The sequence below is a fragment of the Cebidichthys violaceus genome, unplaced genomic scaffold (genome assembly GCF_023349555.1).
Source record: "Cebidichthys violaceus isolate CVI_PGR_0920_01 unplaced genomic scaffold, fCebVio1.0.p SCAF_1, whole genome shotgun sequence".
NCBI classification, from domain to species: domain Eukaryota; kingdom Metazoa; phylum Chordata; class Actinopteri; order Perciformes; family Stichaeidae; genus Cebidichthys; species Cebidichthys violaceus.
The window spans coordinates 12,044,990-12,063,246 of record NW_027176262.1 but is presented as its reverse complement, the minus strand read 5'-3'; the positions used below and the strand labels follow the sequence as shown (position 1 = coordinate 12,063,246).

The window sequence follows — 18,257 nt, the reverse complement described above, 5'->3', positions numbered from 1 at the left end:
GATAAGAGCTAAACGCTACATATCTTATTCAATAACAACAGCAGGCTTGAAAGGGCCAAGTACGATGGACAAACTTGAAGATTTCGAGAGTTTTTTGAAGAATGTTGACAAAATAAGTGAGTAATATAGCAGTTAACCTTATACACGCTATAGCTAACAGATATCTGAATGACGCCATGTTTTCTGTAACCCTTCAGAGTTGCAAGGTACCAATATAGGAAATATGTAGAAATTGTAAGAAACTTAAATCGGGTCAAAATAAACAATGTTGATAATCAAAGTATTTAAATAGTACTTTTATACAACATAAGTGATTACTATATATACATTAAATGTGTGAGTTAAGCCTGTAAATAGTACAATATATTATTAATTATTTTCAGGTGAGCTAGTGAAGGACCTAAAGTCCTCTGATGTCGAAGTCCAGCAAAAAGCAATAGAGACAGCTGATTGCTATATCGCTGCCTTGGATGAACCCTGCAGGGCAAAAGTCAACAAGACTGCAATCAACACAAACCCTCCACTTCAGACTTCCTTGGTAAAGACATGCACACAAAGTCACCCAAGTACAGTTGGACTCCTTCTCCGGCCTCTCCATCTTTCTCACTCTGTCTCGCTCTCTGTTGCCATCTCTGTCCCTCCAAAACAACACACAGAGCACAACCAGCAACTTGTTGTTGTGTTGTCTGCCTTGACATTTCTGGTCATGTAAAGAAGGGACAAGGCAATGTACAGTAATAGAGACTAGGAAGGTTTTTGTTAACATTGTCTTTAATTATTATTTTCCTGTTTTACAGGATCTGCAGCATAAAAGTCCAGGTGAGCAGATTATTTGGTTGTCCCTTGCACTGAATTGAAACATTATTGAAGCAAGACTTATATGTCCTCATTGTGCATAACAAGAAATGTTTCTCTGAGCCAAACAAAATACAGCAATAAATATAACTTTTATGCATGTTTGTGACTCGCCATATGCTATAGTAGGAAGAGAGATGTGGTACAAGGTGTGTCATTTGCAACACCGACAGTGGTCCTCTAGAATTTTAGTTTCAAGGGTGACTATGTTTCACGCTATCTGCTTCTTGCCTGCTCAGACCGGTTCAGATGCCCCCACCTTTTGTGATAGCTTTGTCAATTTAGTTGACAGACGTTTCACTCCCTTATCAAACTGTCAGTCTGTCATAGCAAGGAGTGCTCTACTATGGATTAGAGGAAAATGAATGATTGGACATGAGTGATGTGTTTTTGTTGGTTTGCTTGTCTGGAGGCCTCTTACAATTGTTAGTGGATAGGAGACTTGTAGTACTGACTGTTTAGCCACCAAGACACACACTGTAGAAATACATCAGACTATGTGGGAGCAGATAGCAGCCATCTCTAGGTGAGCATTTAGCACATAAATCACTGAGAAGTCACTGTAGTGATCTTAAAAGCTTGTATTACTATTTTTCCTAAGTATGTCTATTGTATACTCATCCTTTTTGTCTGTTTTTTTTTGTTACCAGAGAATTTCATGAAGATTATTGAGAGAGATGCTGAAGACAGAAGAGTAAGAAGGACTGCAAAAGCAATCAAGGCAACCGGTGTGTTATTCTCTGTTCCCTAAAAATGCTGTTGGAGGTGCTCCGTTGGGCTACCAAGGTATCCGTTTGAATGTTATACCGTTTGTGTCACTGCAGTATTCAAAGACAAGGGAAATGAAGCTTATGCTCAAGAAGACTATGGAACTGCAGTGAAGTATTACAGTGATGGCTTGGCTGAACTGAGGGACATGCAGCCATTGTACACCAACCGAGCACAAGTGAATATCTTTATGTTTTTAATCTTTTAATGGTTTTAACACAAAAACAGTTTTTCATAATTTAATCCCACAAATTGATCCCAGATTAAAGGCAAACGTGACAAAAGAAGAAGGAATCAAAACTGATCTGCTTTTGTGTGCATATAACTGCGACGTAATGCAGAAACCTTTGGTTTGCCAGCTATCTTAATTTGAATATGATTATAGCCATTCAATTAATTCTACAATCAATATTCAAAGACCAAGCATCTTGAAAGTCTCCGCTATGATATATTAAGAAACAAACAATGCTACACTACTAATCACACTCTTTATTTTGTAAGGCCAGGTTTAATTTTTTCTGTTTTTGATGCCCTGTTACTGCCTGTCTAATGTTTAAATCTACTTAGGCCTACATCAAGCTGGGGAAGTACAAGGAGGCCATCAGTGACTGTGAATGGGCCCTGAAGGTAATGTCCATTCGTCATAGTTTCATCAGAGAATCTTGTAGTTCAGTGGAGATATGTTTAGTAGGCAAATGGGTTGAGTGGTTTTATTTACGTCACTCAAGCTAAATGCAAGTTTACAATAATATCATCTTAATTAAGTTTAGGGTGGAAGTATGTCTATTGATTTTCTGTAATCATATCACTGTAACACATTTCTGGAGTGGAGGGTTCCTTTGAAGTTCAGATTGAACATTTATCTGTTACTTTGTTGATCCTTTTCTCTCTCTCAGTGTAATGAGAAGTGCATAAAGGCTTACCTACACATGGGGAAAGCATATCAGGCGTTAAAGAAATATAAAGAGGTAAGAATAATTACTGCCATTACATCTTATCACTCCTGTTTTTACACGTCACTGTTGTGTACAGACAGCATCTCATCTAACTATAACTATAGCAAAAACAACAACATAATGAAAGTTGTATGCCTGGAATAGATAGCAAGCATACAAGCTGTCCTAGTCTCACAGCAATCTGCTCTAAAATCTAATTTTTTTGTTGGTATTTCAATCCATTCACAGGAACATAAGCTTGTATTTAATATTGATAGCTGGTGAACATATTTGTAATACACCTGTTATAAAGTTCATCAAAGTTTTCTTTTTGCCAAATTCTTGTGCGGTGATACTGTAATCTTTTGGAGTGACCCGATTAATTTCCATTTCCACAATGAAGCACATCATATAACCATCGATGAACTAAATTCTTCCCTTTTTTAGTCCAGAAACTGCTTTGAAAAGATTGTGGAAATTGAACCTGTGATGGAGAAGATGGTGAAAGGTAAAGAAAATATTTTTTTCCCCCAAGAGGTTAGGTTGGAAAAAACTTTAATATATTCAAGTCTTTTTGTGATAACTGCCTTAATTGGCAATGTATTATGTCAAACCATATGGGTTAGACGGGAGCCCATCAAAAGAATATAGGAAACATTGTCGTTGAGTTGGTTGTCAGTTATGTGGTCTCACTGACTGCAGCTCATTTAATTGCAAGACTTTCATGACAACCGAAAGCTTAATGTCACAACGCGGTTGCCCAGCAAAAAGACACATTCAGTCATTATAATTGTGTTTCATACGCTTGTGTTTGGTACAAATACCTTTGAAAAGGACTCATCCAGCTATAAACTGAAAAATAGCACTCAATCATGCATATGTGCACCACTGTGCAGTCTCTTTGCTATTGTTCAGGTGCAGTATGACATTTCTAATACTTCTAATACTGCCTAAGTATAGACCTGCAGGCCTATGGTACTCAGGTGGTGCATGTTTATGGCAATAAGCGAGTGGGGTGGTCATCTCAGGATGGCTGTTGCACTATTATGACACTTTCAGCTCTTTCTGTTCTGTCACAGTGAAACTTCAGTTAATGCTAAGAAAAAAAAACGTTCTGTCATATAACAGTCTGCTTTCTTTCCTTCTTTTATCGCCTTTGTTTTCTCCATGCAGAATACCTGACCCAGGTTGATTTAGAAGAGAGAAGAGAGAGTCAGGAGATGAATGCAAGGCAAGAGTTTGACAAGGGAGAGGGGAATGACACAAGAGTGCCTCAGCTGCTGGAGAAGTTGTCAAGGCCTGGCCAGATTCCCTTGTACTACTGTGGAGGATTGGAGATTCTGTCACAAGCAGTTACTGACTGTGAGTGTGTTTGAGAGAAGTTTTGCACAATTATCTTTCTCCTTTAATCTCTTTGTGTCTATGCTTACTTAACCTTAACCTGCTTCACTTGTCTACCTACTGTATTTTCACAAATATCACTAAAATGGTCAGAAAAAGATCAGCCTTTAGGCTAGCAAGGTTACGGAATACAGTACATAAAGGAATACGCCCCAAAATGACCATTTATATATTAATTACTCACCTTATGTTATCTTGAATTCTTTAAGAAAACTTAGTTTTTATTGCATGCCTCCATGGTGATTGAAGAATCCAAAAACTGCTAAAAATGTATATGTATGCTCACTGTTTTCCAAACAGATGCATTTACGCTAAAACAAAGGAAAACAAGTGAAAACAAGCGAAAACAAGCGAAAACAGGCACGCACACTACACATCTCCGTGTCCGGACGAGTAACGTGTCTGCACAAACTTAAAGTGTTTTAAATAGTAAGGTTTAGTGAAGATGCATGTGTTTGGGAAGTAGTGAGCGTGTGACTGGATGAGGAAGATTTAGAGTATACTGCTCAAATGGTTTAAGAGTTTATAAATGGATGTTTTTATATAGTTTTGCTGTTTATTCCATTTACTTTAATTTATCAGGACTATTCTTCATTTTTTTGTATTCTTCGTTCACCGTGGAGGCATGCAAAAAAAATTAAGTTTTCTTCAAAATTCAAGGTCGCACAAAATAAGTAATTAACATACAAATGGTCATTTTGGGGGTGAAGTATTCCTTTAAGAACTCACAGTGAGCATTTTAGGGCATCGTATCAGGTCAATCAGGGCTGGAAAAACTGATTGTTTCATGTCTAGTTTTATGACAACGGAAGAGATGGGACACCTAACACTGTCCATCACTGATTTCTCTTCATGCTCCATTTGCTTGTCACAGTGAGCACATTTCCAATATAGAGTATGAAGCCAAACTGAAAGAGCACAAACTCAGTGCTGCCTGGTGTGATTGGCCACTGTGCAGATGATAGGTAGACATAAAACAATGTAACACTAACAGCTGCATTCAAATTGCTGTGCTGAACAAAATTATTTATATTTTGATTCCATAATCAGATCAATAAAAATAAGCTGTCTACTATTTGGCAATACCTGGAGAGAAGTGAAACTGCTAGTATGATTTGATTTGGGATCTGTTTCTAAACTTCTCAATTAGCAGAATTATACAGTGTATAAATGATGATGTAATTTGGTTGCTGAACTGCTGAGTGGGCTGTTCCAAGCCAGCAGCATTAGCTGTTCCATCAGTGAAGTGATGTTGTAATGAATAATAAACTTTAAGGTATTGAAGGGCTGTGTAGGCATTGCAAGTTGTGTGTTTTTGAGCAGACAAAGAGGGGGATTTTTATGGGATGACAGCTAACACTGTTAAGCCTTCTGGGGCTGTCTTGGGTGCAATTTAACGAAACACCTGTGATAGCAGGTGTCCATTCCAGAACCTCAGTGGCATTACCTGCACTCATTCCTGTCACATTTAGAGTGTGTAGCTAGTGCCTGTCCATTGGCTTTGTTGAGTTATGACAGGCTAGCCTGAGGATCTATCGATGAACAGTGGCCCTGGAACATGCCAGGGGTTATCCAAGCTTATATATTGTATATTCTAGCAACCTCCCAGATCAAGAAAAAAATACCTTAGTTACAGAGTATTGGTTCACACCAAAACTGTTCATCAAAAGTAGCACAATAAACAAGAGACAGCAAATCCCACACTGCAACATGATGACGGAAACGGCTGCAGGCAACAAATAATGTCAAGCTTTAGCTTAGAACTAGCACAGTACTTGTTGCAAAATGTTTCAGATGAATGAAACCAAACAGGCTAAGCAGGTACATCCCCTTACAGAATGGTGATCATGTGTTTGTTAAAAATGTGTTGTACACAAGATGTAGCTCAATATTTGTTTACCAAGTCCTCTACTGTATGAAAAGGGGCCATTGTAGACCGGCAGCAGCTGCTCTCCACCAGGTTGTTCACCCCTCCTCCGTCAGCTGCTGATATTTTTGTAAATGTTTTTGACCGAAGAAATGACTTTGAAACTCCACACTTTTTGATATAACTCGTTAGCTATTGCCAAAAGGCAGAAATCAGAGCTTTTGTAAAACAACCTAGCAGTACATCAAGGTCAATGGCCCACTCAGGAATATTTATTTCAGCTAAGAAAAAAATTAGTTTTAACTTGTATTAATATTTGTAATAATCCATATTATTTGCACTGGCTGTCCACTGGCAAACATTTCTTATCCAATCACTCTTTTTCCTTCATTTAGATGAATAAAAATGTCAAATTATATAATACCTGTCACAGAGTGCCATTCAATTGAAAAGGGCAACACTTACATAACTCACAACTGAAAGGATCTCAAAAGGGCTGACATTGCCAGCTTTCTCCCGTAAGTGTTCCCTCACTGCCCTGCTCTACTTTCTGTATACCCAACTCATAATAAGAGGAAAATACACCATTCTTTAACGTTCCTCCTTTTCTCAACATATTTATATATTCTTTACTCTTGTGCCCTTGACTGTAAACCAGTGAACAAGACAAGCAAAACTTAAATGATATGTAGTTTTCTGTCTTCTTACACTATCTACTGTTCTTTTTTAACAGGTGCAGCCCAGACCCTTTTCAGACTAAACAATGGCTTTAGTATCATCAGCAGCAATGACACGGTGAGAAGGTAAGGAGACCAGAGGGAGAGGTAGCTGTCAGCCCTCAGTGGAGCTTTGACAGATGGACCCAGAGACAGGGGCATACAGACACAATGATAGCCTAAACTAGAGAGATCATTCTCCCTCCCTCCCTCCTTCCCTCCCTCCTTCGCTCTCTCTCTTTCTGGTTGTTTGTGCAACAGCCCAAAGAGGAAAAGATGATCACACTGTAGATTGAGATGAGTGCTGAAATGAACAAAGGTCTTGTGTTTTGTCCCTGAAAGAGGGGGTGTTTTTTTTACAAGATACACATTTTGAATCCCTCATGTCAGATCCGTAAGGTTATCATTAACTTGTCTCGTCTAACTAACACTTTCCACGTTGTCCATTTTAGCATCGGCATTATTCAAGTTAGAACACAGATTGCAACATAATTGCAGTCTGAACCTCGTGAAAATAGCCAACAAGGATACTGCTGTGAGCCAAATGCAAACAATTGAAACCTATGTGATCCATGTCACAAAGAAGTCCAGTGCATTGTTGCATGCTACACAGTAGAAACGCCAACGTTCTTATTAAGAGTTAAAGAAAAAAGTAGCAAAGGGACAAAAACTGAAACGTTGAAATTCAAGGTGCACCCTGTAGGGCAGTGGTGGCCTATAGGTTAGAGAAGCGGAATGGCCATTAGTTCTATTCCCCAGACCATAAGGATAAATCTGGGTGGGGAAGTTACCATTATTCATCATTACCACAACTGAGGTGCCCTTGAGTAAGGCCTTCCACCCCAGCTGCTCCAGTGGAGCTGCAGCATGGGGTTGTAGTGAGCAGTTTCCAGGTGTGAATGTGTAGTTGATGTGAATGTGATCAGGGTGTTCCCGAAAAAAGAGAGCATTGCTCTCAGCAAAAGTACACTCTGAATGACTAAAGGTGAAAACTAAATTAGCATCTAATAGATATTAAAATAAGAAATCTGGCACTAACCTTCAGCAAGCAAGTGGCAGCACATACAAGCTTCTTCAGGGCAGAGACAACAGTGATATGTATTGCAAACTCCTTTGTGGCCATCACTCACATGCTACCTACATCAAATGTAGATAAATAGAAGGGCAAAGTGCATTATGACATTCAAGTGTAGTATCAGCACCAATACATACTGTATATATAGTCACAAACCTTTTCATGCATATTGGACTTTTTTTTCTTTATATAGCTTAACTGAAAGACATTGTCAAATTGCTACCGGAGTCTGGTATAATTAACAAATATTTATTATAGAATATTATCTATAAGTAAATTTTGGACTTGTTTCATATATTACGTTCCATTATTGTAGTTCTAATTTTCATTCCACCCTTTGTGTTGTGTTGAGATACATTTAATTAGCATACTTGCATGTACGTAACATTTTCATGATTTGACAGTAGTATTTCAATTTGATTTGTTTTATGTTAATTAGAAGATAACTATGCTAATACCACTGCATTTTATTTTCTCTGCAGTTGTCTGTTGCAGAAAACAAAGGATCCAGACAGCCAGGAGCTGTGTGCGTCTGCCCTAAAATTATGGAGGGTTATTTGTTGTGGAAACGGTATGTTGTTAATTTGTAGCAATTTGCTCTCATTGAGTTAGCAGAAAAAAAAAAAAAAAAAAGAAAAGAATTGGGATACTAATACAATCCTCTATTCTCTTGCATTGTGGCATTACTGCACAACTTGACAATGTGATACTAAACCTTCTCTTTTGTCAAACCTTTATTTGACTTTAAATCACACAAGCTATGTGGGCCTCCGCACATCAAGTGCTAGTGCCAACTTTGATGGTTCCTTTAAACAGTTTGTGTGTGTGCATGTGAATTCCATATGAAAAACAAAGCATTTCTCCAGTATCAACACAAGTATAGCAACCTAACATTCATGTCATTGTGTACAGACTAGGTTGTTGTTCTTTGGGAACATAACAGGGAGCTATTTCTAGTGACCTCATTCTTTGGATGTATACCATGTTTTCTTTTTGCTTCCAGATGAAAACCAGAAAATGTTAATGACATTCCCACTCACCAGACAGTCCATTGTGCACTTGATAACATCAGAGCATGTTGCAGTGCAGAAAGAATGCCTGGCATTACTATGTGTGTACTCACAGATGCCACATGGAAGACTTTTGGCCATTGACAACCTGGATGTGCCAATGTAAGATGTTCCTTTTTGTTGTCATTAGGTGCAACTGATGAGATCACATAGCTGGAGTAAAAATACACTTAAGTATGTAGACAGCGATGGTAGGCTCAATGTATGTTCTAATGAATCAAATTGCGTATAATACTATTTCCTTTGCCTCCTTGCATCCCTATTGAGTAGTTGAATGACTTTCATTTGGCGTTGTTTTATTGAATGAAATTAGTGGTCAGCCTCTGGCCATATGTTTGTGATTGTCAGTCTAATTTGCATGTCCATTTAATGAGATTTCAGGGCAGAGGAACCAATGAATGTTGTATATCATTACTGTAGGACATAGTTTTAACAATTACACTAAGTGGCCTAAGTGATTTCTTATCATTTGTATGTCTGATAACATCTGAGCTGCAGCTAATTGGATTTTCAGAAAATTAGGAAGAATTAATATATTGTACTGATATATTTTTCTTTTTATCCCTTTTCTTTCCCTCTATTTTTCTTTATCTTTCTCTATTCTTAATCTGGATCCAAAGGTTAGTGAGGAACCTCATGGCGTGCATCTCAAAGCCAAAGCAGCAGCAGAATACAGCAGTCAACATTCTGGAGAATTTTGCAGCAGAAAACAAGTATTACTGATACACAAACACCAGAGTAGCTCCCCTCACACCCTAGGAAATGATATAATTTATCTCTGGACGAGGAAATACATACTGTATTTTCAAATCCTCTGCAGAATTCAGAATATGACCCACCGGACAGCCTATTATCGACGCATACCTATATATATTTAAAGTACTTTAAATTCCATCGTCACATCATGTCAGTAGGGGAAATGGAAAGTGTGGCATCTTTAATAATTCAACATGTGCTATACAAGTGTTAATGTCACTTGAAGGCAAAAGGCCGTTCTCAACCTGTTTTCAGCTCTGGCTCCTCATGAAAACAAGACATGAAAGGATAACCCAGGCTCTCCGACACAGCGGGAAATAAGTTGAGGTGTCAAGCAGTGGAATGGGCAGATCAATTTTCCCTGTCTAAAGCTCAAAGAGAGTTACTCAACAAAAATGTGTTATATCCTGCAGGGGTTTTCTCTTCAGCGTTGAAGCTCCGCAGAATCAATGTTCGGCTTTTAAGGATATTTTTGTAGTACAAAAATAATACACAACCGTTCCAAATTCCATATTGATTTCAAATCTTGCAAAACATTACATTGTACAGTATGTACAAACATTTGCACATATGGTTTTATACATGATGTACAGCATATTTATCTCTGCCAGGTGTAAGCCTGGAGAGAGGTTATGTGTTCGGTCGTGTGTAACTGTGTGAGTCTCTGCATCCGTGACTGAGTGAGTGAGCACCCCTGTGTCTTTTCACAGCTAATCTCACATTCTACTGCAGCAAACTCCATAATATTTTGGGAGACCAGTTATGGCGGCATGCTCAAGGATCTGTCTTGGTTACGGTGACTCACATTTTCTCAAAACACCTTTTACTAGTGGTTTTGTACTGCCATTGACTGCCATTGACTCCTCACTCGCCACTTCTGAGGATCGCTAGTGATAACACAGTTGACTGCATCACCGACCCACAGTCGCTACTCTGCTGCCAGAGACACAGTGTGGGGAAAACAGTTTGCACACTGTTATTGTTTTGGACGGTGTGTTTAGCTAACAGCTAACAGCACTACCAGTACATACACTGCTGTACCCTGCTGCCACTCAGCCGCTGCTAAGCGGGCAGACAGTTTGGTGGATTTACCTTTGTGTGTTTTTTACATGATTGTATGAAATGTATTTTACGACAACTTTGAGCCCATGGCTTGTGTAGGGTTGCATCGTCGCTTGGTTTTGAGTTTGAATGAAGCCTGTTTGATGACGCTTTACAGCACTGGGTGTACTAACTCGCTCAATACAGCAGTAGTTGTTGCAGGCAGACCTGATGGAGTTCTGTCTGTTTGTATCGTGCTGGGCTGTGAAGAACTTAAACTGAGGATTATACATTCCCATATACATAGTATGTCTATCTTACATGTACAGTAAAAATATTTTCATATTTTCTTACAGATTTTGCATTCAGTTAAGGGACGTGTTGACAGACTCTGTCATTCTGCCATTTACAACATTACTGGTAAGATATGTAAATACAAAGTTTCATATTAATATAAAGTATTCACTGAATATCTATAAGTGTGTTTATGTGTGTGTGTGTGTGTGTGTGTGTGTGTGTGCACACCTGTTTTCTTCCTTTTGTCAGAGAAATATAAGCAAGTCCAATCAGCATGTCCTTGCATCGCTGATATCGGCTATCGGCTGTCTGGCTCGAGATGACGTCATCTGCCACAGTTTTGCTCATGATCCAGAATGTTGGAAGGCTATTGTGGTCGCCATTGTCAGTATCATTACAGACTGGTCTCTTTGCATAGAAAAGTACAATCATTTGTTCATTGAGTTGAATTCAGATGCCAGGACCTGGAAAAAGAAATAAAACACAACAGTTTAGTCTGAATGGCACAATTAGATATTATAGATATAGTCTGTCTTGGATATTATACAAATGTTAAGCTGGTATTTAAACTCACTGTATGCATTTTATTCAGTGTAGAATCTGTTTGCTATCATTGCAGTACAGTGCATGTGAATACAAAGAGGTAATTTACCCTCTGCTTGGTTTGATCATCAACCTTTCAGCGATCACCTCTCTAATCATTCAGGTAAGTACAGTTGTGTATGATAATTACTTTGCCTGGGGTGGAGTTTCAGTTAAGCATGGGTATGAGTGTAAAGTTCTTCTTATCTTAATAGTGGGAACTGTACTAACTGATACTGTGTGTTATATACTGTTGAGCAGAATTATCATTCAGTTTGGGGGGCCCTTTGATAGAATTGTATGTTTTGACAATTCACTCCATGCCACTTTAAAATATTCTGTATTGTAAAACATATATAAAGCCAAGGGGGAGCATTTGTGTGAACCATGATGTGTGATGCCACCTATTCAGAGGGGAAATGTATGTGAAAATTGGTTTAGCCACATGTCCGTCTCGTTTTTGTAGGAGCATGCTGTTTCACTCTGCAACTGCTGCCTGGGCCTGCTGAGGGATAGTGATGGAGGAGTGATAACTGTAAGTGAAAATGACCTATGTACTACACTACAGTATTCAGCAGGGTTTAAAACTCCGACACTTCTTATATGTTGTTGCCTTTCTGTATCATAACTCCCATTTGGTTTTCATGTTTGGCTGTAATACTGTGTGTTGGACCAAGAAAGGTTTGAAAAATGTTAGTTTTTTACAGTTTTTGAAGACGATTGATGAAAACTTTCTCTTGTTTGTTTTCCAAACTTCCATACATCCTATAAGGCATAAAAACCATCCTTTCGGGTAACTCAGCGAAAATAAAAGACATTTGTCTTGAGTAACGGGCCTTTTCTGGGGCTTGTAAGCTCACTGACAATGTGCCCCAAAAGGTGGTAACAGCAATACACAATGTTCAGAGGATCCTATATGTGTCATTACAGTTGATTAAAACTCCAGCTCCAGGTACTGTTGTCTGTGCTAATGGCTGTTACAGCAGTTTCACACTGCCTATGCAATGCCCTCAGAGTCTCACACTTCCACCCATCTGTCTCTTTATTTTGTTTTAGTGCTCTCTCATTGCGTGGCTGGGACTTTTTCTTCATTGTCACCTGCCAACATCCTTAAAAAAAAAAGAAGAAAAAAAAGATCTATTGTCTTTTCTTGTCCCGTCTTTATTTCTCTTACATCTTTAAAGCATCATACAGTTTACACCAAAGCCCTAAAGACCCAATTATTGCTGCTGGGATGTTTCAACTTTTGTACATTAGCTTTTTTGAAAAGAGGGCATTGTTCAAAATCGCATACTCACATACTATTCATTCAAGTATAACGTAAAATTAAGAATGTAGTGCATACACACAGCACAGTTTATGGATTTTGTGTATGCAAGAAATGTTTACTACATTAACAAGAATTTCTGTGTATGAGACATGAGCTTACTGCACATACTCAACTGCCCCACAATGTATTGCTTGTCTTGAGACCGGCCGTCAGTCTTGTGAGATTTTGAACCAGGCTAAAAGCTGTTAAAATGTCCCTTTATGAAGCGACATTACCATCTCATTGGAGCTGTAGTTTGAATATGCGGTAGCCCCTTAGCTCTGATTTGATCTCTACCAACTCCATAGAAAAATGGCTGCCTGCTGCTGCTATGAATGTGGCTGATGAGATCAGTGATACTTAACTGAAAGCTGCAGTGGACGGGAGGGTTCATTTTTATATCAAAATGGCATCACTCAAATTAGTAATGAAATAATTCTCACAAATTACTAATTTGCACATTAAATATACGTATTTTGTCGCCTTTATAGACTAATTTGCACTCTCAAATTTCTGTATGTAATAATAATGAGTGACTCAACAGATCCCTCCTGCAAGACAAAGCAAGCATGTGTGACCTATTCTTGTGGTTCTTTCTTTTTATTTATTTTCTTTTTTATTTGTTTATTTATTTTGCAGGGACAATGCACACCAATCAACAGTGAAACTGTAAGTGAGCCAGAGTTAGCCAGAGAGGCTAGTTTTCATCTGCTGTCAGATGTTCGAAGGCTGCCTAAAAATTACAAAATTTCAAATAAAATGGAATTAAAATTCATAGATAGACAGTAACGTATAGATAAAACCAATACACATATAAGCAAAATAAAAGTGTACGACACTAGAGCAGAGCAGAACAAACCCACCTACAGTACAAGCACATATATAACACTGAGACACATAACACACATCAAAAATGGAAAATAGCAACACTGAACAAGACAAATGCACATATAGGCAAAACAAGCAGGCAGGATAGACAGTGCATCAATGCTTGCACACCTGATTGGCAACAAGCCATTCTTTAAGGCTGTGTTTGAATGTTGTGTATGTGTTTTGTGTGCGTATATGTGGTGGCATATCTTGTTTTTGACAGGTTCACTCGGTGCAACTCATTCACCGTCTTACAATTGACTTTCTGTCCTTCATTGCTGTAAACACACTCCACAACACCCACTGATTTCACGTCTTGAAAAAGCAGTTCTCTTGTCCTACTCCTCCATTGTTTTCCATCAACACTATCCAATTCTCTTTGTGTCCAGTAAGAACTGTTTTGGGTTTCTTTCTGCTACCTTTCTTTCTACCTCAGCAGTTTTCTCTTGATCCTGTCTCTTTCTCTATCCTGTCTATTTCTCTGCTGTGTTTTCCCATCTGTTTTTCATCGTCTACTTTTCTCTTTCTTCTGCTATCTCCACTTCTAATGCCAACATTCTTCTTGTCCTCCAGAGAGCCACAGGCGTGCTGAGCACTGTCCTCCCTCAGTCCCCTGAGGCTGTTCAGCATGTTATTCAGGGGGGTGCAGTCCGGACCATGCGCTTCCTGTTGAAGGTGCATAACTGTACACATAGCCAAGTATCTTTGAATACATCAACACTTATTTGTATTTGACTTGTGGAATGATATTCTTTTTCCTAACCATCTATAAATGGATTAAATATTCTTCAAACAGCCCATGACGACATAAACTCTTAGACCCTTAAACATTCCCTATCATCATGAGCTAAAGACGTGATAAAAACATGCTGATGAAAAAACATTTGTAGAAAGTACTTAACTGATATTAATATTTCAACTCAAACTGTGTAGATTTTCTTCTACCAATTCCGCTACAGTTCAGTTTTTCAGTTTTTTAATGTCATTGTTATTTCTGCGTCTGCCTACCCAGGGAACAGGGCAGACTGCCACCCAGTATGCCATTAAGACTCTGACAGTGTGCACTGCTGCCAGTCACTTGGCACGGGAGGAGCTGGTGAAGTCTGATAAAAGTGAGACATGATTGACATGTTAGCATTACTTTTACAAACTCTCTCATTAGTTTATGAATAATATTTTAGGGTTGACCCAATATGCAAACGAAGTGTGTGTGAGTGTGTGTACATTCATTTCCATATCTGAGTGCAGTGTGCTGTATATCTGTTGATTTTCATGTCATTGCATGTGTGTATGTTAATTCATTTTAAAATGCTATTCCTTGCTTATTCACTATTTATTTTTCATTCTACACAGAGCTGTCTATTTTACGTCATTTGCTGGCTTCCAGCTGTGATGAGATGGCGTCAGGAAATGCAGCCCTGTGCTTGGCCCACTGCCTTGAATTGGAGGGAATTGGCAGCACCCTGCTGGGCACTGATATTGTGCTGCTGCTGCTGCGCCATGCTGCAGGGGATGCTAAGAGGACAGCTGTGCGACAAAATGCAGCAATTGCTCTGGGAAAGCTGTGTCGATCCGAGCCCAGGTACCCTCTCACCTCAGTCTATAAACCACATGCTGCTGATTACACTCTAGAAAGTAGCCTGAAGGAGCATTGACAGACAAGATGAAATGTCTCACTGAAATGAGAAAATGTGATGTTATGGCTCTGGTTAAAAGAGTTTGTCACGCATTAGGCAAGTGTATGATTTCTGGCCTAGGATGGCTTGAAATATATTCAAGTGTTTATTATATTTTTATTTGCATAAAAAAATCAGTATATATATATAAAAAAAATCTCTCCTGCACACATCCACCACTTTGACTACTGCAGTCAGTGTGACTAACAAGGTGATAGCTATAACATTACCATATTTCTCTTAATATTTGCAATTTGTTTTCTGCTAAATCACGATGGATCGGTTGATAGACAGCAGCAGATTAAGCTGTCTTGATAGCACTTAATGCTTTAGATTGTGTTTTGACGTCATACTAATGGTCTGAGGTTTTAAGTCAGGTTTGGGTTCTGGCCGCAGTTATTGTTAAATTAGTTTGATTGCTTTATCAAATTTATTAATTTAATCCATCAAGATTACTGTCTGTTGGATATATTTTTTTCCAATCTGCTTTTTTCAATCGAATTGAATATACCTCAGGTGCAACCAAGGGTTATAAACATCCATCCCATGCAGGCCTACATAAGAGAACTTCCAGAGCAGCGACCGTCAGCGGGCTCTCTCATTCTATTTCTAGGGTCGAAGCATAGTTCTGTGTGCCCTTTTCTTTTTTACTAGTGAACTGACCACGGCAAACAGTTCTACTCTCATTGTATGCCTCTGGTCTGAATACTTAAGTCAGTGTGACATTCCAGTTGTTTATTTTTAATACATTTGGCAAAAAATTTTTTTTATGATTTTAACAAAGGCTGCAACATACATTAACAAAATGTGAAAGAAGTGAAGGGGTCTGAATGCTTTCTGAATACACTGAATACCCTTTGGCCCTTTGGTATTTGGGCCAGCTCTACTAAACATCTTATGCAAAATACAACTACATATTCCATGTAAGTATTACACAAAAGCTACAAGTCTGCATTACCTACAAGTTTATAATAGCTCCTCTTACCTTAAGTTCAGTATTTCTCTTCATTGTTTTTTATTCAGAAGGGGTTTTATTTGTACTGCAGTGTAAAATTCAACTGTGAACATATTTTATTCCTCTACACAATGATGTTTTGCTGCTGGAGGCCATCTTCCATATAGTGCAGCAGCATTCAGATTTTGTGAGTATAATTGTTGTGTTGTACTGTCCTGAATAATGGAAGAAGGCAGCAACAAACATGTCTCTTTGTTTTTAGGAAAATGTTTTACTGTACCTTCAGGCTACAAAGCTCTGCTGTGACTGTGTTGAGGATGTGTTCTTTAGTTCACACAAGTGCTGTTTCAATTGAATGCCACCCCACTGAACACACTGTCGCTGTGTTTTCTTTTAATAAACTGCTTTCTTCAATTCCAGACATATGAACACACTTCGAGAACTTCATGGCTTTGAGATCCTGCACTCCTGTTTGAAGCTTATTACATAGACGCTACAGCACATTGTATAATCTCCTTGCTTGTCATCAGTCTTGTTCTCCTCTGTAGTCTGTTTGGGCTGAGACATAATAGACGTATGTAAAAAAAGAAAATTCACAAGAAAAAAAAAAGGCAGTTCTTGAAGTCATTAATTCCCTTTCTCTTCTCTCTAATTAAAACTATTATTATTAATTGCTATTCCAATCACTATCTATCATTTTTCAAATATTATTAATTTCATTTTTTTGAATTATTTTGGATTTTGTCTAACCAAATATCTATTTTATTAGAATTATATTCTGCTCCTAATTGTTTCATCTACATAAACAAGGCTATAAACTTTAGCAACCTTATTGTGTGTTATTATTTTTCATGCAAAGTGAATTGATGTGGTTAATTACCATGAATACGTGTGGATGGAGGTCCATGTGCAGTAATAACTGTAATTGTTGGAATCTGAAGAACGGATATTGATCAGGCAGCATTAACATACTGATGGGATTTGAAGTGAGACACAGATTAGAGCGTTGTATCCTTTTGGTTGAAGCCTTTTCATAGGGGCACTCACTTATCTGTCTTGAAGGTTTTACCATGAAGAATTATGTTAAATGCAAATTATGTACCATACTGCATGCCTAACAGCTAGTATTCCTGGCAAATCTCAGCCATACCTCTATGTAACCATAATCACAAGGTCTAATATAATTGTGTCCTAAAGGGTGATTTTGCTGATTTTAGCTGTGTGTTCACTTTGTTTATTTTTGGATTTAATTTACGTAAAAGGTGCAGTTGAGTCCTTACTGATTTTTTTTTTTTTTTTTTTTTTTTTGATTCTTCAGGGGGACACAATTTTCCAAATTGGGCCCCTCATCTACACCTACCACCATGCATTTTAAAGACTGTTTACAATTAGACTAAATCTAGGGTCTGCTAAATTTGCATGAGATATGAGTATTACTTGTTTACTCACAGAAAGGGCTGTGAATTGGACTGGAATGTAATGGACTTTCCTTGCTGTGCTACAATAGCTCTAACCACTGCACCACAGTGCTGCTCTCACTACTTGAATGTTGAGCCATGGCCACTATGAGAAGGTCAGAGACATAACTCTGTAATGTTTACACACCCACTGTGATGCAGAATTGTACTGGGAGAGACAAATGGAACTGGAATGATTTTTGCTTTCACCACATAAAAAGGTCTGACAGTGTAGAAGTCCTGGTTGTGAGTGTGTTTGTGAGTATGTGCAATTATTCACAAAGCTGTGATTAGATAGCTCTGCAGAAAAGTATGGCATCAAATTTCTTGGAAACAACAATTTCAGCCACCGTGTCAATACATGTTAGGAGGGAAGTAAAAATGACATATGGAATTTTTAGGTGCGGCGCCATAGTTGGAGTGGCAATTCCATTCTGTTGGTCACTCCACCACTTTTATCCAAACAGAAATAACTATTTTCAATAACAATTTTCCATAAAATGTTGTTTTTTAGTAAAATATCTAAATGAATGCCATGACATTTGTTATAGATATCTGTTGAGCCCAGCGGGTGAATCCTAATGACTTTGATAAACCTCTCCCTATATATCTACTATCATTAGCACA

General features: G+C 38.3%; 1 protein-coding gene across 1 annotated transcript; it reads left to right on the top strand.

Moving 5' to 3' along the window:
- ttc12 (tetratricopeptide repeat domain 12) lies at positions 1-17,883 on the top strand. Its single transcript, XM_068719427.1, has 21 exons — positions 1-116; positions 384-538; positions 798-819; positions 1,506-1,583; positions 1,680-1,801; positions 2,191-2,250; positions 2,520-2,591; positions 3,006-3,066; positions 3,732-3,920; positions 6,560-6,629; positions 8,100-8,188; positions 8,621-8,789; positions 9,308-9,400; positions 10,841-10,904; positions 11,031-11,165; positions 11,401-11,487; positions 11,830-11,898; positions 14,116-14,217; positions 14,555-14,654; positions 14,896-15,124; positions 16,594-17,883. The coding sequence occupies exons 1-21, from the start codon at positions 65-67 to the stop codon at positions 16,661-16,663; spliced, it is 2,088 nt and encodes a 695-aa protein (XP_068575528.1). The 5' UTR covers positions 1-64; the 3' UTR covers positions 16,664-17,883.
- The last annotated feature ends 374 nt before the right edge of the window (positions 17,884-18,257 follow it).

Excerpts from the sequence above, each read along its gene's own strand:
- ttc12 (XM_068719427.1), top strand. The coding sequence starts at position 65 with ATGGACAAACTTGAAGATTTCGAGAGTTTTTTGAAGAATGTTGACAAA. Across the intron at positions 117-383 it reads GAAGAATGTTGACAAAATAA|GTGAGCTAGTGAAGGACCTA; the intron begins GTGAGTAATATA and ends AATTATTTTCAG. Across the intron at positions 2,592-3,005 it reads CGTTAAAGAAATATAAAGAG|TCCAGAAACTGCTTTGAAAA; the intron begins GTAAGAATAATT and ends TCCCTTTTTTAG.